Here is a 25000-nt window from a genome sequence, read left to right as displayed (position 1 = left end):
TGCCTAATAAAACACTGATCCTGTCTGGAAGAGGCGAGGGCTTGGCGTGGGTCGGAGGGCCGTGTCTGGTCGACTCTAGACTGGGCAGGTGTCTGAAGTGCTCTTGTGAGACAACCACGTCACGTTTCGCCTTCGCTTGGCAATGCATCTCCGGGCGTATAATCAGCTCTTGGAAATCTGACGAGGGAAACACATTTATAGTTGAGTTAATGCACATCTGATGTTGAAATGTCAACACTCAATATCACGTCAATGAAGAAGAAGTGTCAATAGGCCTCGAATATGCACAAATCTGTGCGTGTGAGTTCACCAAGCAAGTGTTGTGCTGATTTGACATGTTCGTATAAATAGATACTCGTACTCATTGCATGTATTGCAATATGCAAATTGCACGCATTAAATTTCCTGATGGCCGACTGCATTTGCTAAACAAATCCTTTGTGCAATTTCAAAATTGCCAAATGTGGAGAGAACTTTCATCTTCGCATTATGCATTTTTTGTTCATTTACTAACTCTTCAGAGCACAGCTTTATGCATGTTTAGGGTGAAGTTTCCTTTAGATTAAACGCAGTGGTTTATGGTGAGTAGTTGTGTGCAGGCACCTGGTATGACGGGCAGCGTGTCCCTCGGTTTGCTGTGATCGGGTGTAGCGTGCACCAGGTCAATGATGTCATGATGTGGAGCTGTAGTGTACCAGCGCGGATCCTTCCTCTCATCGTCCTCCTCCAGGGAGCAGATGATCTCCTCAAAGAACAAGATACAGTCCCGCTCCTCCAGACTGAGGAACTGCAGATCATCATCCTGGAGAGAGAGCACGAGTACACTACTGAACATATGCTCAGCAAGGCTGCATTTACTTGATCAAAAATACAGTAAAACTGTGAAATATTATTGTTATTTAAAACAGCTGTTTTCTGTGTGAATCTGTGTTAAAGTGTAATTTATTTCTGTGATGCTCCGCTGTATTTTCAGCATCATTCCTCCAGTCTTCAGTGTCACATGATCTTCAGAAATCATGAAAATATGATGATTTACTGCTCAAGAAACATTTCTGATTAATACTTTCGTGGAAACTGTGATACATTTGATTTTTCAGGATTCTTTGATGAATAGAATGTTCAAAAGAAACAACATTTTGTAACATTTTAAATGTCTTTAATGTCTTTAATCAGTTTAATGTGTCTTTCCTGAATAAATATGTGTTTGTGTGTGTTAGTTATTAAAACCTTATTTAAAATGAACGCTGTATTTGTATAAAATATGATCTAAAAGTATCATTTAAAATTAAATACTACTTTAAAGTTTTAGTATTTTATTAGTGCAGTGACATTTTTGTAATTTATTTTAATTACTGCCTAAAAAGTTTTTATTTTAGTTATTAAAATATTATTTAAAATGTATTTTGTGAAAATGATCTAAAAGTATAATAACTATTATTTTAAAGTTTTAATAATTGTTTATTAGTGTAGAAACATTTTTGTCTTTTTTATTTTTTTAATAATTTTATTTTAGTTATTAAAATATTATTTAAAGTGTGTTTTTTATTATTATTACCAAACCTAAAAGTATAATTTATAAGTTATGATAATTTTTTATTAGTGCAGTGACATGTTTTTTGTTATTTTTATTAACGCCTACAAAGTTGTTTAGTTTAGTTAAGTATTTTGTTGTTATTATTATTACATAAATATGATCTAAAAGTATAATGTATAATTATAAATACTATTTACATTTATTTCAAGCCATGTTAATGCATTTAATTTCTTTACTATAATGACCTTGATTGCAATGTGGTTGCTAATTTTTTCTAAATGATTGCTGGGTGTTTTCCTACCGTCTTGGATAAATCAGGTTTTTGTGATCTTCTGACCTCGTCTGTTTAATCATCCACCTTCACCAGTAAATGGAGACCTCGTTGTTTCTGAACACTTAAAGCGACAGGAATCCTTCATGACCAGATCTCTACTCCTAAGTGTGTGAGCGGTAATAACAGTGACATTGGTCCTGAATGTTTTGCTCGCTGCTCGACTGCATTCTTGTCTTTCCCACAGACTCGTGCTCCTCTGAAGCTGGTTTCTCTGTGTGAATCAGTGTGTGTGAATGTGTGTGTTGTTTCCTTCATGTGTGATGTCTTAATCATAAATAAGGGAGGGTTCGGCTATGCTGTCATCATCATAATTAGCTTCAGGACAGTCATTGTGTATCTGCACATCCATGTTTACAGCATCCAGGCTCGGGCAGTATTAGCATGAGACAAAGGACGCGATGTTGATGTGCGCGTGCGCAGTAAACCCGGGTAGGAAAATCTGACAGGGTAGGATAAAATGTCAGGACACCGGCTTCATGTGATACACCTGGAACACACAATAGAAATATAGATATATATACACACCTTTTTGTGTCTCAAATCTCCCGAGGCACTTCTGATCCACCCAAAACACATATAAAAGTCATTATTTAACATAATAATGGATATATTTACAAATAAAACACTACGCTATTGATTGGCGCACTTATTTATTAAAGTAAATAAAAGATTTCTGGAGTAATATTTCATCAGTTTCACACGTAATGCGTTCTTAAATGTTTAACTGTAATTGTGAAATATACTAACTTATCAATTTCTACAATTTTTTTTTTTTTTTTTTTTTTTTTTTGCAGTATAAGAAACACAGGAACAATATACTTTTAAATCACTTCATAATAACACCAAAATAAATCGATATAAGGATTTTTTAATTTTATTTTAATCATTAAGTATTTAAACTGATCCGTTAAATACAGTACACTAGATATTACACTTAAGAGTTGTCCTTCTCGTGAAAACAATACTAATTAAATGATGACTAAAAACAACACTTTTTTGTGAAATAACGAGGTGATAGTTTTCGTGAGATTAATCCTATAGCTCTGAAAAGTTTTGAAAAAGTCAGACATTTAGAGAGACAAAAGTTCAACTCACTCAAACATCGTGAAGCAGCCGAGCGAATAAACCGAGTTCTGACTCTGTACCGAGAGCAAACGCGTTTAAATCCGATGCGCGCGGCTCCTCGATCGTGATGACGAGCACGCGCACGCACGCACGCACGCACGACTGAATAATAAGCGGCTCTTAGAATTAAGATTAGACTGAAAAATATAGGAACATTTGTGTTGATTTAAGTGTAAATCTGCAGTTAACGCCATACTGCCGCGCGCTTTTTTGACAGGTGACTTCTATTACAAACACGTACAAATGATATTTAATAAAAATAAGTATTATTGTTGATTTCAGGATATTATATTACAGTGTTTTTCAGACGCTAGGACTCATTTCTCAATACTAAGGTAGGTCACTTTTTCAAAACTCTTCACAGAGTTCTCCTAATCAACAGTCTGCGTTTGCTGGGACAAAATGACAGCGACCATATCACCAGACACAACCCCCCACGAGGAGAGCGTGTGTCCCGTGTCCAGCAGAACCTCCAGTCCGTGTTCCGCAGCTGAATGAAAGCAGAGCCGCTCACATTCACTTTCACTTTCACTTCTCTCTCGGGGCGTGACGTCAAGGAAACTCCGCAAAGAGCTTGACTTTTTACTTCTACAGCAATAGTTCAGCGTTATTTACTGTATTTATGTCCGCGTTATTATACCACTGCAAATTAAACAAGAAAAGCATATAGGTTGGAATGTTTATATTAAAAAATAAACGTACGTCAAAGTAGCGCACTGAAGCCAAACAAGTAACAGCTGAGCGAGATCTTCAAAATAAAAGTCCCGCGATTGCGTCATAAATCTGACACGTCTATCATTTGTCAGTAAAATAATATAAATGAATTGTTATTCCATAGGAAACTAGAAAATTATTTAACGGTGTTAAACTGTCGTACAGAGCAATTGTATAAATCAATTTAGGTGCATAATTGAAATATCAGTTTAAATTATAATAATTATTATTTGTATTTGTAGCTATATATTTCTGTTAATTTTCTCTGTTTACTACTTTACTTGCATTAACCGAGTGAAGCCTTAAAATTACAATAAAGCACGTGTAATATTATATTTGAAATATAATTATCCGTTACAGTGCTGTGTTTATATTTCACCACAAGAGGGCAGTGCGTTTTGTAACTGACTTTGTCCAACAGGCGGACTAAAAAAAAAAGATCAATAATTAAACCGATAATAAGTATCCCAAAGGATTTCGTTTTTTAAACATATTTTTCGCGCTATAAACATGATTAATAATATTTAATAAATTAGCACTCTCAGACAACAGCGCCCTGTTTTAATCTAATGTAATTTATGCGAGCAGCAGGTGGCGCTGAAGATCCCGAACAAACCCGATAAAGCAAGAGAAGAAGAAACCGGAAGTCTCCACAAGAAGAAGATCCGGAGACGCGTGTGAAGATAGTTTGCTGTCAAAAGTGCGTCTGTTATTTATATCTATAGTTGAAAATGAGTCGCTCTTATAACGACGAGCTTCAGTATCTGGATAAAATCCACAAAAACTGCTGGCGGATCAAGAAGGGCTTCGTGCCGAATATGCAGGTAAACGTGCTCGCTCTCGAGTGACGCATTAACGTCAATACACCAAAACATCCGGGTCTCTGAGCGGATTAAAGTGTGTTTTAATCTGAGATGATGATGTTGTTGTTTGGTGTTCAGGTGGAGGGGGTTTTCTATGTGAATGATCCTCTGGAGAAACTCATGTTTGAGGAGCTGAGGAACGCCTGTCGTGGTGGAGGTGAGGCGAGATCATTAAATTTATGATTTTCTTTAGTGAACAATCTGTGCCTTGGCAACAACAATATCTCTGGAAAATAAAGTAAGGTTAGGGAAAAAAAAAAAATATATATATATATATATATATATATATATATATATATATATATATATATATATTTTTTTTTTTTTAACCTTACACACACACACACACACACATATATATATATATATATATATATATATATATATATATATATATATATATATATATATATATATATATATATATGTATATATATATATGTATATATATATATATATATGTGTATATGTGTGTGTGTGTGTGTGTAAGGTTAAAAAAAAAAAATATATATATATATATATATATATATATATATATATATATATATATGTCAATAAATTAGGGCTTTTTGGAAATCATACAATTCAAATATTATAGCAAGACGTTTTGTTTCATTTGTGTTTTTTTCATCCGAAGGGTTCATTGTGAAATACACAACGATGGTAGGATCGAAATGATAAATATATCTATATGATATAATAAAAGCTCAATAAAAGTGTGTATAATCAGTCACACACACACACAAACACACACTGCTGAACGTCATAAAACACTCATAGGTCCAGGTTCTTATAATGAGAACATGAAACTTAATTTTAAACTGTGTAATTGTTTGAATTGATACATATGTATCTGCTCTGAATTTACTTTGCAACAGCCATTATTAATAAATAAATGCTTAGATTCAAAATGTGTAACGCAAGAAATAAATGCTGTAAAAAAATGTTTCTCCCAGACAAAAAATATTTATTTTAATATCTATGTAATATTAACTTTGTAATAGTTTTACTTATATTTCTGACTATATTTCTATATTCAATTACTTAATATTTTGTAATTAGGGCTCAAGCCCAAAGGGCGAGAGGCCTATTGTTTTCCTTAGGATTATTTTTTATTATTATTATTATTATTATTTTTTTCCAACGTCTCGGGGGCTTTTGGGGCCCTTAACGTGCTTAAAAAGTCTTGAAAATTGGCACACAGATTGGAACCTGCGGCCATTAGGGCCGGGCAGAGACTGATACACGGGCGTGGCACAGGGGCTCTACAGCGCCCCCTGGAATATGGAGGGCCATATATCATACATTCTTGCTCGTAGACGTATGAAACTCGGTACACATATAAATCTCATCAATCCAAACAACTTTTGTATTGCATATCATAGGCTCCGCCCAACAGGAAGTTGGCTATTTAGGGTTTAGTATTCAAATTTTTCGTCAAAGTTTGGGGGCTTTGGGGGTCCTTAACATACTCAAAAACTCTTGAAAATTTGCGCACACTTTGGAATCTGTGGCCTTTAGGAGCCTGCAGAGGCTGGGACCCGGGCGTGGCACAGGGGCTCTACGGCGCCCCCTGGAACACAGTCAGAAATGTTGATGTATAGCTCACACATACTTGCACATATTCATATGAAACTCAGTACACATATAGATCTCATCGTGCCGAACAACTTTCGTATTGCATGTCATAGGCTCCACCCAACAGGAAGTCAGCTATTTAGAGTTATGTAAAAAGCGCATGCTCTGGAATTTGAAATACTTGTCATAGGTTTTTTTCTCGATTGCCGCCAAACTCGGTCAACATGATCTCAAGACACTGGGGATGAAAAATTGCCAGGGGATTTTTGATATCTCGAACGGTTTGCTCGTGGCGAGGCGTTGAAATTATGGCGAGAAATTAGAAACAGGAAGTGTCTAATACCATCCACATACATTTCCTGATTTTAATCAAACTTCATCAGATTATTCGTTGTATGATGTCGATCGCATATATGTGACTATTAGGAGTCAAAGTTATAGCGCCACCAACTGGCAGAAGGAAGTGTGTCATTTTCAAAATGATTTGAATTCAGCATCTTATTATTACTCGATTTGCTTCAAACTTCATCAGAATAATGTTAAAACACAGCTGATATAAATCTGCAAGGGGGATATTGATATCTAAAAAATTGTTGCCGTGGCAACATGTCAAACTGGAATACTTCTCAGGTGATTTTGAGGCAAATAACATACTTAGAATTTCACAAAACTCTGAACACACATCAGTATTTCTGATAGGAACTTAAATTGTGAATGGATTTTGGATAGCTTGAATGGTTTTGCCGTGGTGATTTTTTAAAATGACTTTACAAAGGGAATCATTATTGTATTTTTAAATTGCAGCTTCCAAACACGTCAAAGAATTTTTTCATACAGATGAAAAAGTCATTCTGAGGAAATATGCATAGTTTCACGACTTTACAACACTGTATGGATAACAGAAAATTAAAAAACTGTCAGACATCTCATCTCACTCTGTCCCTCTGTTTGAGTATATGTGCTTCAGACTTCCATTGTCTGAGAGAAATTGCGCCCCTACAGGTTCAATTCCCGGACTTTTACTTTCACTTTTAAATCGGTTAAAAATACAAACAAATACTTAGATTTAATTCACACTGACAAGCTAAACCAACATATCTGATTATTACCGGTTCAGGGCTCATGGATAAATTATTTCTGGCCAGAGATACGTGAGAAATAGGAGAGATGAATCACCGCTGTGACCACGAGCGTCTGGAGTAAAGAGCTCAGAGAAAACGAATTTATTCCTGTTTTAAAGCTTTTAAAAATAAATTATTACAGCGATATCACACAATCAACCAATTAGAACACACCAAGAGCTAAATTAAGATGTTTTTGAACTGTTTGTGTGAAAATGAAATATTTGCAGCTGCCTATCTGAAATCACGCCTCCGATCAGCGCGTACAGTGTCGAGCTCAAAACAAACGAATTTATTCTTGTTTAAGAGCTTTTTTAAATAAAATATTACCACAAATGCACACAATAAACCCATTGTAACACAACAAGAGCTAAATGCAGGTGTTTGTGACCTGTTTAAGTGTGCAAGACTATTTGAAAGCGCGACTGGCAGAATAACATATCTCTGGAGCTGCAGGATTCTGGCTTTCGTCGTACGAACGAACACATCACGGACAAGATTATTTCAAAACACATAATAGCTTGGCGACTATAAACGAAAACAGCCACGTGAACATAAACTGGATCTACTGGATTTGAATATTAAAGTGACCACATTTACCACTTGCTTCTGTCTTCAATTTTAATCTATATAAAAAAGGAAACTCATTCGACTTGGCTGCTTTTTTAATGTGTGCGTATTTATTTATTTATCTTTTTATACATTTTGTATAATTTCATAGTTTGTGTATTACAATTATAAAAACAAAAATAAAATTAGCCACTCACATAGAAATAGCTTAGGCCTTAACCTTTTTCTGACAGTTTTAGGGATTTTTAAAAATCCTAAAAAAACCTTATTTGTGCTGCAAATAATAATTTCAAACTCATTTGATACTGACCTATGACATCCTGTGACATTATATTTATTTTAATTTACATAATCTCATGGATGTAACAGTAAATCTGTTCAGCTCACAGATCAATACTAAGCTGTAATACAAGCAGAACTTTCACAAATGCTCACAAATGAGTCATTTAAGGATTTGATAACACTGTAAAATAATGTCTAATTTGTTAACATTAGCAAATTCATTGATAACACTTTATAATAACTGCACTCATTATTAAATAGTCAGTTCATGCTTTATAAAGCCTTGTCCCAATATTAATAGTCAGTAGTAAGCAGTTTATAAATACAGCTATAAATAGCTTGTCCTTGGTTTATAAGCACATTTATTAAAAATGAGAGTAAGTTATCTTCCTATGAAAAATAAAAGATAAAAATAAACAAACAACAACACAGATTGATACAGAACTCAGAAATTTTATTGTGGATTTATGATAAAGCCTGCAAATGAATTCATACTCCTACTCATACTACTCCATACTCCTTTTTCAACATGATGCCAATATACTGAGATGTTAAATTGTGAATGGGTTTAGGATAGCTTAAATGGTGTTGCCATAGAGATTTATTAAAGTAACATAAAAAAATACAATAGTTATTTTACTATATCTTTACAATTTTTCATTCTAAATCTTCATAATTTTTTATATAAGTAGAAGTCCTCATTTGAAGGAAGCACAGTAAGTTTCATAGCTTTATCACTTTCAAGAGCCAGCATAAAATTAAAACTATCATAACTTATAAATCAAGCTTGCAATTCTTAGTACCTATAATGGCCACCAGAGGGAGCTATAGGATTACTTTTAAATAATTATTGTAGAAACAAGTATGATTTAAATCATTTATAGAAATCTTTCAAAAAAAAAAATGAATTGTATATATTTTACTGATAAAATGACCCTCACTTAATTAGAATAACAAGCTGAAGTATTGTGAACTGTATATTAAGAATAATTCTTTATAGGCTTTATGGACAGATACGTTTTGAGTGACTCTTGAAGGATCAGCACCACATCCTCTTTTACCACTGTTTAAAGAATTTATCTTACAGAATAGGTGTGAATGAATTTTGGATAGCTTGAATGGTTTTGCCGTGATGTTTTTTGAAATAATAGTAAAAAAGGAACCAGTAAATGTCTTTTTATTTTTTTAAAGTGCAGCTTCTAAACACTTTAAAAAAAAAAAATGTACACATAGAAGACCAGTCATTCTGAGGCATATTTCCTCAGAATGACTGGTCTCATGACCATAGTTTCATGACTATACAACACTATATGGATGATAGAAAATTAAAAAAAAACTATCATACATCTGATGTCACTCAGTCCCACTGTCACTGTGGGTAATGTGTGTGTGTGTGTGTGTGTGTGTTAAGTGAATTAGGTGTGAAACTATCAGGGTGTATTTAGTCTCCAGCGCCAACATTTTACAGAACTGCCACTTTCCTGGAGTCTCCAGAATTACTCGGTGTCGGACTCTGAGAGACTTAAGATTCCAAAAAATGATTTAATTAGAATACCATGAAGTATTGTGAAATACTATATATTAAGTCTTTATATATAGCCTTTATGCACAGATTAGAGTGACTCGTGAAGGACCAGCACCACCTCCTCTTGTTCGATGGTTTGAGGAATATATCTTCCAGAATCCAGGATTAAGATTTAGGAGCTCATTTTTATTCCACCTCCTTTCCTGAAAAGTCTGTCTTGCAGAATTGACTAAAAATTAATCTTCACATTAATTACTAATTATTTTGCAATTCTTTTTGTCAGTTCTTCTTGACCTGCTTTTTTCTTCTTCTTTTCTGACCTCATGAGCCAGTCAGTATTTTTTGTACAATGGTCAAGTCTTAACTTATCCATTTCTGTATTGCATTTGTGTTTGATATTTCTCATGGGTATTTCATAATTTTCGACCTTACAGTTTGAGTTAAAAGTCTATTTTAGCGCATTTCATCTGTAAAAGAAAACATGCCCAATAATTCTGCACACATGAATATAAGGAGTTTTTCTCTTCCAGCTTTCCTGGACTATTGTATAGCACTCATAAATGATTAAATAAAAAATAATGGTAGTTATTAAGATTGATATGGTTTGGAATTGGTAAAATGTGCTTGGAAAAAAATCACAATAAAACAATGTTTTAATGTTTAAGTTTGGAATATTAACTGACATGAATGAATGCTATATAAATATTGTTCGTGTTAACATAATGTTTAGAAATGAAATATTATTGTAAAGTGTCACTAAAGTTATATATATTGTTCTGTAAATGTGATTTTAAAGTCTTGATGATTCGGATTAACCCTTTAACTGCCATATCCTTTAAAACCTCACTGCCAGAGGGATATTGTGAATGCATGTGCCCGCTGGGCACAGTTTACCTGATGCCACCGGGGTGGCGATGGCATTGGTGGCTTGAGCCCGCCATCGCTGCTTGCAGCTATATTTTATTATTATTATTATTTTTTTCCAACGTTACGGGGGCTTTTGGGGTCCTTAACATGCTCGAAAACTCTTGAAATTTGGCACACACCTTGGAACCTGCGGCCATTAGGGCTGGGCAGAGACAGATATATGGGCGTGGCACAGGGGCTCTACAGCGCCCCCTGGAATACTGAGGGCCATATATCATACATACTTGCACGTAGACACACGAAACTCGGTACACATGTAGATCTCATCAAACCAAACAACTTTCGTACTGCATGTCATAGGCTCCGCCCAACAGGAAGTTGGTTATTTAGGGTTTAGTATTCATATTTTTCGTCAAAGTTGTGGGGGCTTTTGGGGTCCTTAACATACTCAAAAACTCTTGAAAATTTGCGCACACTTTGGAATCTGTGGCCTTTAGGAGCCTGCAGAGGCTGGGACCCGGGCGTGGCACAAGGGCTCTACGGCGCCCCCTGGATCACAGTCAGAAATGTTGATGTATAGCTCACACATACTCACACATATGCATATGAAACTCAGTACACATATAGATCTCATCGTGCCGAACAACTTTCGTATTGCATGTCATAGGCTCCGCCCAACAGGAAGTCAGCTATTTAGAGTTATGTAAAAAGCGCATGCTCTGGAATTTGAAATACTTGTCATAGGTTTTTTTGCAGATTGCCACCAAATTCGGTCAACATGATCTCAAGACATTGGGGATGAAAAATTGCCAGGGGATTTTTGATATCTCTAACGGTTTGCTCGTGGCGAGGTGTTGAAATTATGGCGAGAAATGAGAAACAGGAAGTGTCTAATACCATCCACATACATTTCCTGATTTTAATCAAACTTCATCAGATTATTCTTTGTATGATGTCGATCGCATATATGTGACTATTAGGAGTCAAAGTTATAGCGCCACCAACTGGCAGCAGGAAGTGTGTCATTTTCAAAATGCTTTGAATTCAGCATCTTATTATTACTCAATTTGCTTCAAACTTCATCAGAATAATGTTAAAACACAGCCTATATAAATCTGCTGGGGGGATATTGATATCTAAAAATATTGTTGCCGTGGCAACATGTTAAACTGGAATACTTCTCAGGTGATTTTGAGGCATATAACATGCTTAGAATTTCATCAAACTCAGAACACATATCAGTATTTATGATAACTAGACACTGGCAAAAGTTCATAAGAGGGCGTGGAAGAGGCACTCTATAGCGCCACCTTTTGTCAAAAGTGGGGGGGTTAGTTTTAGCTACAGACACCAAACTCGGTACAAAAATTGTTCTCATCAAGACGGACAACTTTCTAATTCACAGTCATCAGCTACGATCAACAGGAAGTCAGCTATTTTGATTTGAATGTGGATTTTTTTTTTACATTTAGCTGTGAATTAATGCATACTGCTCAGAGGAGAGTAACACTATACACACCAAATTTTGTCTACATGATGCCAAAACATTTTAAACAACTTAAATTGCCAATAGATTTTGGATAGCTTGAACGTTTTTGTCTCTGTGATTTTTTTTAAATGACATTAAAAATGGAATTATTAATTTTCCTGCATTTTTTAATTCCAAACACTTCAAAACCTTTTTTCATACAGACAAAAAGTCATTCTGAGTAAATATGGATAGTTTCACGACTTTACAACACTGTATGGGTAACAGAAAATTTAAAAACTGTCAGACATCTCATCTCACTTCTGTCCCTCTGTTTGAGTGTATGTGATTAGACTTCCATTGTCTGAGAGAAATTGCGCCAATTACCGGAGTTTTAGTTTCTCTTTTAAATCGGTTAAAATACAAATAAATACTTAGATTTAATTCACACTGACAAGCTAAACCAACATATATGATTATTATCAGGTCAGGGCTCATTAATAATTGATGTGTGGTCAGTGATACATGAGAAACAGGAGAGATTAATCACAGCTCTGTGTGGAATGACGAGCTCAGAAAAAACGAGTTTATTCTTGTTTCATAGCTATTAAGAATAAAGTATTGCAGCGATATCACACAATTCACAAATTAGAACACACCAAGAGCTAAATTAAGATGTTTTTGAACTGTTTGTGTGAAAATTAAATAATTGTGGCTGCCTATCTGAAATCACCGCTCCGATCAGCGCGCACAGTGCCACAAGTTCAAAACTAACAAATTTATTCTTGTTTAAGAGCTTTTTAAAATAAATTATTGCCATAAATGCACACAATGCATCCATTATAACACACCAAGAGCTAAATGCAGGTGTTTGTGACCCGTTTATGTGCGCAAGACTATTTGAAAGCGCGACTGGCAGAATAACATATATCTCTCGAGCTGCTGGATTCTGCCTTTCGTCGTAAGAACGAACACATCACGGACAAGATTATTTCAAAATACATAATAGCTTGGCGAATATAAACGAAAACAGCCACGTGAACATAAACTGTTGAGAAATAAATCTGAAGTGGATCTACTGGATTTGAATATTAAGTGACCGCATATACCAGCTGCTTCTGTCTTCAATTTTAATCTATATATATAAAAAAGGAGACTCATTTGTCTTGGCTGCTTTTTTAATGTAGCGTATTTATTTATTTACTTTTTTATACATTTTGTATAATTTCATAGTTTATGTATTACAATTATAAAAACAAAAATAAATTTAGCCACTCACATAGAAATATCTTAGGCCTTATCCTTTTCTGACAGTTTTAGGGATTTTAAAAAATCCTAAAAAACCTTATTTGTGCTGCAAATAATAATTTCAAACTCATTTGATACTGACCTATGACATCCTCTGACATGCTATTTATTTGAATTTACATAATGTCATGGATGTAACAGTAAATCTGTTCAGCTCACAGATGAAGACTAAGCTGTAATGCAAGCAGAACACTTATAAATCATTTAAGGATTTGATAACACTGTAAAATAATGTCTTATTTGCTAACATTAGTAAATGCATTGGTAACACTTTATAATAACTGCACTCATTAGTAAATAGTCAGTTCGTGCTTTATAAAGTCTTGTCCCAACATTAATAGTCATTAGTAAGCAGCTTATAAATACAGCTATAAATAACTTTTTCTTGGTTTATAAGGACATATTTTAAAAAGGAGAGTAAAAGGTCAGTTATCTTCCTAAGAAAAATAAAAATAAACAAACACAACACAGATTGATACAGAAATATTTATTTCAATATGCAATAAAAGGAAACTGTACACTTGAATTATATATATATATATATATATATATATATATATATATATATATATATATATATATATATATATATATATATGTGTGTGTGTGTTGGTATGTGGGAAGCACAGTTTTTGAGTGCACTGTAGACTTGCTCTCCAGGTGGATTCTGGTTGTATGCAGTCCATAAGGTATGGCTTTGTGTGTACATGTGGACAAGGAGAGGACACAAGACGTTTGAGATCATTTTTAATGGAGTTCAAGTAATAAAGAAAGACATTTGTTATGCATCTACATCCGTCTGCATGGACTCTGTACGTGTTTTAAACTTGCTAACCCCTATTATCAACGGCATTGGAAAGCCAATACACACACACAGACACATGTATATATATATATATATATATATATATACTTGATAAAAAAAAAAAAAAAATATATATATATATATATATATATATATATATATATATATATATATATATATATATATATACTAGATAATATATATATATATATATATATATATATATATATATATATATATATATATATATATATATATATTTTTTTTTTTTTTCATCAAGTGTACAGCTGTACAGTTTATTTTTATCCATCTTGAAAAAATATTTCTGTGTTCTGTATCCCTCTGTGTTGTGTTTGACTTTTTAGTTTGGTAGATGAATGTTCCTTTAAATCTCATTTGTGAATGATTTAAATGTATAAATAGTCTTTGCTTTAGATGAGCTCACAAAGGACTGTCACCATTAGGACTCCCTATGCATAGGGCCCGGGATCTTGTGCAGCGCCCCTGCTGACAACTAGAATAATGTTATAATACTTAAAGTATGAAAATACAATGATTGAACTTTATAGCTTAAGAACAAAACATTTATAGCTGTATTTATGAACTGTTTAATAATGCCTATTAAAGGAGTGCTATTATTATTTTTCAAATTTAATTATACTGTAATGTTGTTGTTTCAGCATAAAAAAAAGTTCTGCAAAGTTACTAAGCTGAAAGTCCAATTCAAAAGGAGATATTTTATTTAACAAAAAACACTTTTTAAAAACTATAATGAACAAATTGTTTGGATTACAACAAATATTGTCCGGGATTTGTGATTTCACAAATATGGACGAATGGGATGAGAATTGGTTGAGCTGCACTATAGAAAGCAACGAGTGTGATACATATGTAGTTGACCATGAAGCCTGGAAGAGAAAAACAAAACTCCTTATATTCAGGTGTGAAGAATTATTAGGCATTTTTTTCCTTTACTGATAAAATAAGCCCAAGAAAAAGGTTTAACTCAGATTGAAAAATGTGTTTCTAAAGTTATATATATTGTTCTGTGAATGTGATTTCAAAGTCTAGATGATTCGGATTAACCCTTTAATTGCCGTATCCCTTAAAACCTGACTGCCAGAGTGCTATTGTGAATGCATGTGCCCGCTTGGCACAGTTTACCTGATGCCACAGGAGTGGTGTTGCACTGATGGCTTGAGCCCGCCATCGCTGCTTGCAGCTATATTTAATTTTAATGTCTTAATATTAACTTTTTAATGTTTTTATTTATATTTTAATGACTATTCAATTACTTAATATTAACTTTGTGATTTTATTTATTTTAATGACTATATATTCAATTAATATTAACTTTTACATTTTTGTATTTATTTTAAGGTCTCTCGCTCTCTCTCTCTCTCTCTCTCTCTATATATATAATATTTTTAATAGGGACGGGACTTTAACCTGTTAATTGAGATTAATTAATTACACAAAAAATAACGCGTTAACTAAGATTAATTAAATACAGAAAAAAAATCCCCGCATTTTTAATAACGTATTTTTGCACCGCGGAACGTTTCTCACTGGATGAGTTTCGGCTGGACCGATTATACTGGAGCACCAACTAGCGTTCGCATATCACCGCAGCACATGATCGAACCTCAAGGATCACCTCAACGCAAAACATATAGCAGCTAGCGTGGACTTTACACTTTATGTTGAACTATGTATTATTTTGTTGGTGCAACAGTTTATGTTGAACTCTTTATTGTTTGGCCAAGGTTATTGAGAGTTGGACTTAGTATGTTATTTCCTCTGAAGCAACAGAGAGATGTTTTCTAATAGTCAGTGTTTCCAATGTTCTGAATGTAATTGACAGTATTGTGTTTTACTTAAAAAACACTTTACAGAAGGTTTCAGCACCTATAAGCTTCCTGAATTTCTGAAATGTACTATTTCTAAATTGTTTCTAAATATGCTATTGCTACACTTCATGGCAAAAATTGCACTGGTCTGCTAGACTTGGTTGAACAAAAATAAACAATATTTTGTTGCTTAAGCTTATGTATTCAGTCATTATTCAATGGTATACTATAAATCCATGTGAAAAAAAATTACTTCGCACTGTTCTCAGATCAAATATTTATATGCGATTAAAATGCGATTAATTTCGATTAATTAATTACAAAGCCTCTAATTAATTAGATTAATTTTTTTTTAATCAAGTCCCGGCCCTAATTTTTAATTTATATATAAACTTGGAAATTTTTTATTTATTTTAATATTATTACATTTGGTTACTTAATATTAATTTTGTAATTTTAGTTTTATATTTTAATGTCAATATTTCATCATATGCACTAATAGAGCAATATTTACCAATGCGTTCTATATTTGTTTTACTGTGAATTTGTATATTTTTTTTAAAACATTGTCTCAAGTCAGTCTAGTTGACTGAAATATTGTTTAAACTGCATATAAAGCATTAGTGAAAGATACTCTTTCTCTCTCTCTCTCCCAGGGTTCGGTGGTTTCTTGCCTGCTATGAAGCAGATTGGAAACGTTGCCGCTTTGCCAGGAATCGTACATGTGAGTCAAACGATCAGGATTCATTGTCACAGGAAACGCATCACGTCCTGTTTCCTCACTTGTGTCTGCTCCGCAGCGCTCCATCGGTTTGCCTGATGTCCACTCCGGATACGGTTTTGCAATCGGAAACATGGCAGCGTTTGACATGGACAACCCAGAGGCCGTGGTGTCTCCCGGTACGTGCTCGAGCCGCGCTCAGATCCTGGTGAAGGATGTCACGGCTCACGCTCCGTCTCGTCTGTGCAGGTGGCGTGGGGTTTGACATCAACTGTGGCGTCCGTCTGCTGAGGACGAACCTGGACGAGGGAGACGTGCAGCCGGTCAAAGAGCAGCTGGCACAGTCCATGTTTGACCACATTCCCGTCGGAGTCGGATCCAAGGGCGTCATTCCCATGGGAGCAAAGTAAACATTCTTCAGGCAATTTCTTTATGCTCTGAATTGTTTATTGCAAGAAATGAAATAATACTTAATCATTATATGCACTAATATAACATCATAAATACCACTAGAGCCTAGATTTAGTACTAAAAGATTTTAATGCATAGTTTTGTGAACAATGCAACAAATCATTAAAACATCTTAAAGGAGTAAATGTATGCTTTTAATTAAACTTGGCTGGCTGTGCAGTGAAAAATGATTTTGTTAATTTAAAGCTGAAATTAAAAGATTGAAAAGTTGCCTTGGCAGCTAAAATAAGTTTAGGTTTGACTAAAATGACTAACTGGAAATAAATAAAACATTTATAAAAAGAAATCAAATAAAAGGGACAAAAGCACATTAAATGAATGTTAAACTAATAAAAATAAACTGAAAATGGGAATAAAAGCTAATTCTAAATATTAATACATTATAATAGTAAATAATAATAACAATAATAATAATAAAAAATAATGGTCGTTGGCTTGGAACAAGAACAGAAAAACAAAAATACAAAATTAAACTTAAATACTAGTAAAAAAACAAAAACAAAATTAATTTAAAACTGGAACTTGATTTAAAAATAGAAAATACGATGAACGCCAATTCAAATGAAGCTATAACGGTATCAATAATTCTGTAATAATTAAGTTGGAGCACCGAAACTTTTATGAATTAGTGGAAACTATTATGAATCCACATTAGTTCTGATATTGATATTAATGTTATGTGCTTCTGTCACGTTAGCTATGTGTTTTCATGTGTGTGTGTGTGTGTGTGTGTGTGTGTGTGTGTGTGTGTGTAGAGATCTGGAGGAGGCTCTAGAGATGGGTGTGGACTGGTCTCTGAGGGAAGGATACGCTTGGGCCGAGGATAAAGAGCACTGTGAGGAATACGGCCGGATGCTGCAAGCCGATCCCAACAAAGTCTCGTCCAAAGCCAAGAAGAGAGGACTGCCACAGGTGCACGCTTTTACAAGACAACACGACGCAAAGCACGGCAAACTCTGCGATCTCACGTGATGTTCTCCTGTGTGTGTGTGTGTGTGTAGCTGGGGACGCTGGGAGCTGGAAATCACTACGCCGAGATTCAGGTGGTGGATGAGATCTACAACGATTACGCCGCCAAGAAGATGGGCATCGACCACAAGGGGCAGATCTGTGTGATGATCCACAGCGGCAGTCGAGGCCTCGGCCACCAGGTGGCGACAGGTGAGGCGCAGCTTCATGCTTCCAGAGACTATCAAAGCTTTCATCTGAATTAGTTTCTCATTTTAAAATGTTTTTCAATGTTTATTAAAAAAAAAGAAGCTGTGGTTTACAGTGAATTTATGACAGCTAAGGGGCATTGTTTAGGATACTTCCACATACATAGTAAAATAAAATCGAGCAGATAAAGTGTAATGATATTAATAACAGTATTCTTCCACCAAACAATGTAGATCCTCAGAAACAGTTTTGTTTGGAACAAAGTGGTTGCCAAGCAACACATAAACATAAACAAAGCTGTATGTTACTTTGTAAAGTAATCAAACTGATTCGAACTCAGCTCAGCCAATCAGAATCCAGGACCAGTACTATACGCTTTTTAAAAAAAAATTCAGTTATTGAAAGTTTATTTTGTAATGTTTTGTCAGTTAAGGATTGTTTAATTCTTGGTTTTAGTTAAATTATTAAGGTGAGACACTGCAGGCAAAAACACAGTTTTTTCAAGCACCTGTCAATTTTGAGATTTTGGGCTTTTTGGTTTTTCATAAAGTGCTTTTTCAAATAAGTGGAAGGAAAACATCTAAAAGACACTGTTAAGTGTTTCTTTTATAGCACTTTATCTGTTTGTGTCAATAGATTTCAATTACAAAACATATTTTTAAAGGCCGTTTTCTCAAAATGAGTTTTTTCTTCAACACTGAGCCATAAATCTCCACTTCAGTAGCACTTACACACACCAAACTTGACATTTTTATTCTATATTCTATATTCTGAAGGTTTTTACAGAGGGATTTGTTCACATATATTTTCCATGATTATATACAACATTTTATTCCCCCCAAAATTGTGAAAATATATTGTTTTCTGGCTGTTCAAAGTATTTTCTGAATTATTTAGTGACAAAAAAAGATAACCAGAATTCCCTCTGTAAAAACATTTGACTCTAATATGTCCAAAAAATTAAACCAAAAATGTGAAACTGACTTCATCTAGTGTTCAGATTTTTGCACTAGAAATTTATGCAAATTAGCACATATTTCATTAAATAATGCCTAATTTGCATATTTAAACATAACATTTTTGAAAACTTATAATACAAAAAATGTTTGCAATAATCAAGGTAATCAATCAACTGGGTAAGTAAGGTGATAACTATTAGTTTTTTTTTTTTCCCTATTCACCTGCAGTGTCTCGCCTTAAAGTGTTTTGTAGTGTTTTTGTAATTTTATAATATTTGTAGTTATTTATTTATGTTTAAAATTGTAATTACTTTGTGAAGTGAAGGATTATTTCACGCAACATAAAAAAATAGGCTTGGGTAACTTTAAAGTGTTTCTTTTATTTTTGTAAGTAAAAAAAAAAAAGGAAAATATCGATTATTGATAGTTATTTTAATTAATTTGAGTGCTGGGCAGTGATTAATCACATCCAAAATAATTTTTTGTGTACATAATATGTGCATGTACTGTGTATATTTATCGTGTGTGTGTGTGTGTGTGTGTGTGTGTGTGTGTGTGTGTGTGTCTATATATATATATATATATATATATATATATATATATATATATATATATTTTAGTACAGACCAAAAGTTTGGAAACATTACTATTTTTAATGTTTTTGAAAGAAGTTTCTTCTGTTCGTCAAGCCTCATTTATTTGATCAAAAATACAGAAAAAACTGTAATATTGTGAAATATTATTACAACTTAAAATAATTGTTTTTAAATGTATTATACTTTAAATGATCATTTATTTCTGTGATGCAAAGCTGAATTTTTAGGATCATTATCACATGATCCTTTAGAAATCATTCTAATATGATGATTCATTATCAAAGATGGAAACAGTTCTGCTGCTTTATATTTTTTCATAAAATGTGATACTTTTTTAGGATACTTTGATGAATAAAAAGTAAAAAAAAAAAAAAAAAAGATAAATATTTTGTAATAACAATATACAGTACAGGTCAGCAATTTGTGGTCAGTAATTTTTTTTTTTCTTTTTTTAAATAAAATTAATACTTTTATTCAGCAAGGATGTGTTAAATTGAGAAAAAATTATATATTATTAGAATATATATTATTCAAATTTTTTTTTTTTTAATAAATGCAGTTCTTTTTAACCTTTTATCGATCAAATATATTAGACAGCAGAACTGTTTCCAACACTCATAATAAATCAGAATATTAGAATGATTTCTAAATGATCATGTGATCGACTGATGTTACATGTGACACTGAAGCTGGAGGAATGATGCTGAAAATTCAGCGCTGCAGCACAGGAATAAATACTTTTTAAAAGTATACTCAAATAGAAAACTATTATTTTAAGTTGTAATAATATTTCACAATATTAAAAAAAAAAATTTCTGTATTTTTGATCAAATAAATGCAGGCTTGATGAGCAAAAGAAACTTCTTTAAAAACATTAAAAATAGTAATGTTTCCAAACTTTTGGTCTGGACTGCATATATCTCACACATAGGATATAAATATTTTTAAAATGTATATATTCATAATTCGTACAAATGTTGTTGTAAAATTATGCATGCATTTTTATGTATATTTATATACAAATAAATAACAAATATACACAGAACACACACACTATGTAAATTTAGTTTCAGTTCAAGTGTGTTGTTTTGTGTGGTGTTGGTTGACTCGCTTCATGTCGCTGGCTCTGGTGTTTAGATGCTTTGGTTGCGATGGAGAAGGCGATGAAGCGGGATAATATCCTCGTGAATGACCGTCAGCTGGCCTGCGCTCGCATCACGTCTCCTGAGGGTCAGGACTATCTGAAGGGCATGGCGGCCGCCGGCAACTACGCCTGGGTCAACCGCTCCTCCATGACCTTCCTCACTCGACAGGTCGGCTCTGCTCTACACGAGATGTTCCAGAACATGTGCAGGCTTCATTCTTACTGAGCTTCTCTGCAGGCCTTCTCTAAAGTCTTCAACACTACACCAGACGATCTGGACATGCACGTCATCTACGACGTCTCGCACAACATCGCCAAAGTGGAAGAGCACATGCTGGAGGGCAAACAGAAGACGCTTCTCGTGCACAGGAAGGGCTCGACCCGAGCCTTCCCGCCTCACCATCCACTCATACCGGTGGACTATCAGGTGACAAAATCAAACTGAACCGTCCTTTTGAGGTGGACGTCACTCAACTAGAAACCGAACCCTTTCTGTGTTGTCTTCTCTGTGTCTCAGTTGACCGGTCAGCCGGTTCTGATCGGAGGAACCATGGGCACCTGCAGCTATGTGCTGACGGGGACGGAGCAGGGCATGACGGAGACGTTCGGCACCACGTGTCACGGCGCGGTGAGTCGTGTGAGCAGATCTGCTGCAGTGATCGTGTTTGTGATCGCCGGTGTCTGACGTGTGTGTGTGTGTGTGTGTGTGTGTGAACGATGCAGGGTCGAGCTCTGTCCAGAGCCAAGTCCAGACGCAACCTGGACTTCCAGGACGTTCTGGATAAACTGGCAGACATGGGCATCGCTATCAGAGTGGCGTCACCCAAGCTGGTGATGGAGGAGGTGAGGTCTCCTCATTCTGTCATAAACAAAGTGCCAGTTCTTTACAAAAAAAAAAAAAGTTTTTTTTTTTTTTTTAATCCTAATAAAATTTTTCAAGTAACCATGCTATATAAAAAAAAAAAAGAAAAAATATTTTGAAAAAGTGGTTAACATTTTTTTTTTTTTTAATTTTCAAGCTTAACATATACATTTTTTTTTTTGCAATTTTTCATTTTCTTTATAATCAATTATTTCAGAAACTATTAATTCTTTTGAATAATCAACCTACTATAACATGCATTCAACAATTTTAAGCTTTTATATTAAATATTTACCTTGATTTCAATTCTAATTTAAGTTGTTTTGTGATGCAAATCATTTCCAACACAAAGCAACTAAAAATGTCTTCCTTCTGTTCACTATTATCTTTTTTTAATTACAATTAAGTTTCCAAAAAAGCTGGAACAAGTTTTATATTTTATATATAAATCATAAGATGCACTGCATAATTCTATGCTGTTAACTTTGTGTTGTAAATAGTTGCAAATGATCTTCCTTTGAACTTATTAAACACCTCAATTGATACTAGAAATCTAAGTCCATTAATAATAAGAGCATTACCATGTTTGATGTTTTTAACATGGATCATATCTTGCACGCCAGGCTCCTGAATCCTACAAGAACGTGACGGATGTAGTGGACACGTGTCACGACGCTGGCATCAGCAGGAAAGCCATCAAGCTCAGACCCATCGCCGTGATTAAAGGCTGAAACATCACCGTTTCTGTCCACAGCTCACACGTTTAGCTCTTATGAAGGAGGCGCATGCATTATTGGTTTAATTTGGGGTTTAAGGGTGAACATGTTTACACAGGGTGGAATAAAAGCGTTGCATCAGTGCCTTTGCTTGTGCTTCTGGATCTGGTGGAGATTAGTAAATACTTTATTGGTCAGGACTAGAGATGAACAAAAGGGAGTGAGAGGGCCTGTCCCAGCATATCAAAAATAAAACAAGTTTACACAATCCACCTGTCGTGGACATGGGTTTTTTGGCATAAACACAGTGGGGCTGGAGCATTTCTGAGTAACAGTTTATCATGATTTCTAAGCATTAAAGCTAATGTGATGCTGAGTTCCAAGAAACATTTCGGTCTGAAGTGGGATCCATGGCTGAAAGGGTTAATACGTGTCCAGCGTCTCTAAAAATCCAGCACAGATTGTCATTTTGTCAGCCGTAAAGGATCACTTCTACAAACCAGAGATCTGACCCGAGTTTAAACTTTACACACAGTACATTTCCAAACAAACGCTAGCAGCATAACTTAATTAAAACGTTCCTCGTAGTATCTGCACAGTTCAGAACATTACATTGCATATTTTAATCATGGGCTTTGGAGGCATTAAACGACAGCGAATCTGAGACCGCGGTATAGAACAGCGTTGATGGGAACACTGCAATACATGGAAAACTAAAGAAAAAGACATGTTAGATCCTAAAAGCCCCACATCAAGAGCATTTCCATTTGTTAGCCTCATCATCACTCCAAACTAAAACCTATGCTTCATTTATGCATGTAAAAAAAACAATTTAGCAATTAAATGTTCTTAAACCGGCCCTTTTTAAAATGTAATTTGAGAAAAATCCAGATTTCGCATACACACAAAAAATTAAATTCATTCTAGAATTTCCTGTAACATTTAAATCAGATTTCAAAACAATAACCAAAACTGTTGTATTTCGAATGGAGCCGCATTTTCCCTTGAAATTGTGTCCAGGACTGAAGCTCCGCCCACTCTCACAAACCCCACCTACAGAGTGGTCTCGTCCAATCGCTGACGTCGCCTCCACGGAGAGCACAACTCTGATTGGGCCAAGGTCAGTGTGGGGGTGTGGTCACATCATGTGACAGCCAATCCCTACGTGACTCCGGTCGGGGGCAGTGTGCCGCAGACAGGAAGGGTGTGGTTACGCTTCTTTAAGTGCATAAGTAGCTCCTATGCTAAGCTCTGTCGTATAGTGGTCTGTCAGTGGCTTTGACCGCTGAGCTCCCAAATCACTCCACTTGACAGTTTCAGTCTTAAAGTTTGGCCTGCTGGAAGAAAACCTGTACACATGGAGAAAAAATTAAAAATAAATGACCACATGAAATTAACGCTCTCTCAACATGATTCAACGTTTCAATCATAAATCTCCTGAAATACCTTCATGTAGTTTTTCAGAACCTTAACATCCGGCTGCTGAAGCACCTGACACAGCTCCTGAGGAGAAACGGTTCATATCAGTCAGAATAACAAACAATTACTCTCATAAAACAAAAACAGCTATCCTCAGACGATGCTACAGTCTGGATGCGTCTAAATCTACGAGATTCAGCGTGAAGGACTGATGTGATCCAAGTACATATGGTTTCCATAACTTATGACCAAAGATTGCAAAGATTGTTAAAATGCAGTTAAAAATGATGGTTAGATCTGTAAAGCTATTAAATTGTATGTTTTCACACACTCTTAGGGAGAAGATGCAAAAAATACAGGGCTCAAATTCCGATTTTTCATGTTTTTAATTTCTAGGTTTCCATTTATTGGATAAAATTACATTTTTGTAATCAAAAATAATTTTCCCCATTTCATTTTAAACTTTCATAATCCAAAAATGTTTAACGTTCAGCAAAAATGACATTTTTAGGGTCATAGGAAATCAGTTTTATTGATTGTTTTTATGGTTTAATACAATTGTATTAAATCAAAGCCATGTCTAAAAATTAATGAAATTTTAAAAATGTTATAATTTATGCAATTTTTTACAGTAATGGTATCCTATGAAATATTTTATTTCAGAAATTCAGTTTTTTTTTTTTTTTTCAAAAGATAGTACAAATCAAATGAACCCATAAAATGTTTTTTTTTTAAATCAAATTAAAATGGAATTTCTTTTATTTTTTGCCAAACAAAGTGCTTCAACAACAGGTTTACTGTTAAAATTACAAATGTAAGGAAAATTGTAATATTCCTTAAATATAAAGCTGACTTTATTATCACTACGATTGCTTTGAAAAGAACATTTACAATAGTAACCTCTCACAATTTCTTCAAGTTAAACTGAACTTTTATTTTGACAGGTTGTAGTGAAGACCTGTGAGTAACAGTTTTAATGATGTGTGTCAGTTACCTGTGTGATCTCAGGT

General features: G+C 34.3%; 3 protein-coding genes across 8 annotated transcripts in view; 1 reads left to right on the top strand and 2 right to left on the bottom strand.

Annotated features, from left to right (window-relative positions):
* LOC113048538 (uncharacterized) overlaps nt 1–3724 on the bottom strand; it is a 4161-nt gene extending 437 nt beyond the window's left edge. Inside the window, exons 1-4 of one of the 5 annotated variants that reach the window (XM_026210409.1) lie at nt 2964–3724; nt 2394–2424; nt 604–802; nt 1–177 (exon numbers count right to left, since the gene is read on the bottom strand). The exon at nt 1–177 is cut by the window's left edge and continues 437 nt beyond it. In XM_026210409.1, coding sequence (XP_026066194.1) covers nt 1–177; nt 604–802; nt 2394–2424; nt 2964–2971 — 415 coding nt within the window. In that variant the 5' untranslated portion in view covers nt 2972–3724. Of the gene's footprint in view, nt 803–1835; nt 2356–2393; nt 2573–2963 lie in introns of those variants that run through there. The other 4 variants (XR_003276497.1, XM_026210408.1, XR_003276495.1 and 1 more) reach the window with 4 other exon arrangements.
* A 601-nt stretch (nt 3725–4325) lies between these two features.
* Nucleotides 4326–22715, top strand: rtcb (RNA 2',3'-cyclic phosphate and 5'-OH ligase). Its single transcript, XM_026210373.1, has 12 exons — nt 4326–4531; nt 4649–4727; nt 16601–16668; nt 16745–16844; nt 16915–17071; nt 17892–18048; nt 18138–18297; nt 20987–21162; nt 21232–21420; nt 21511–21621; nt 21717–21836; nt 22479–22715. Exons 1-12 carry the CDS (start codon nt 4439–4441, stop codon nt 22584–22586), a joined length of 1518 nt encoding a protein of 505 aa, XP_026066158.1. The 5' UTR covers nt 4326–4438; the 3' UTR covers nt 22587–22715.
* A 145-nt stretch (nt 22716–22860) lies between these two features.
* LOC113048464 (exportin-T) overlaps nt 22861–25000 on the bottom strand; it is a 12766-nt gene continuing 10626 nt past the window's right edge. For both annotated transcript variants that reach the window (XM_026210280.1, XM_026210282.1), the window contains exons 23-25: nt 24985–25000; nt 24018–24074; nt 22861–23920 (exon numbers count right to left, since the gene is read on the bottom strand). The exon at nt 24985–25000 is cut by the window's right edge and continues 53 nt beyond it. In XM_026210280.1, the coding sequence (XP_026066065.1) occupies nt 23894–23920; nt 24018–24074; nt 24985–25000 (100 nt within the window). In that variant the 3' untranslated portion in view covers nt 22861–23893. The remainder of the gene's footprint in view (nt 23921–24017; nt 24075–24984) is intronic.

Source organism: Carassius auratus, chromosome 29 (assembly GCF_003368295.1).
Source record: "Carassius auratus strain Wakin chromosome 29, ASM336829v1, whole genome shotgun sequence".
NCBI classification, from domain to species: Eukaryota; Metazoa; Chordata; class Actinopteri; order Cypriniformes; family Cyprinidae; genus Carassius; species Carassius auratus.
The sequence above is the reverse complement of the archived record's forward strand: the minus strand, read 5'-3'. Positions and strand labels throughout refer to the sequence as shown.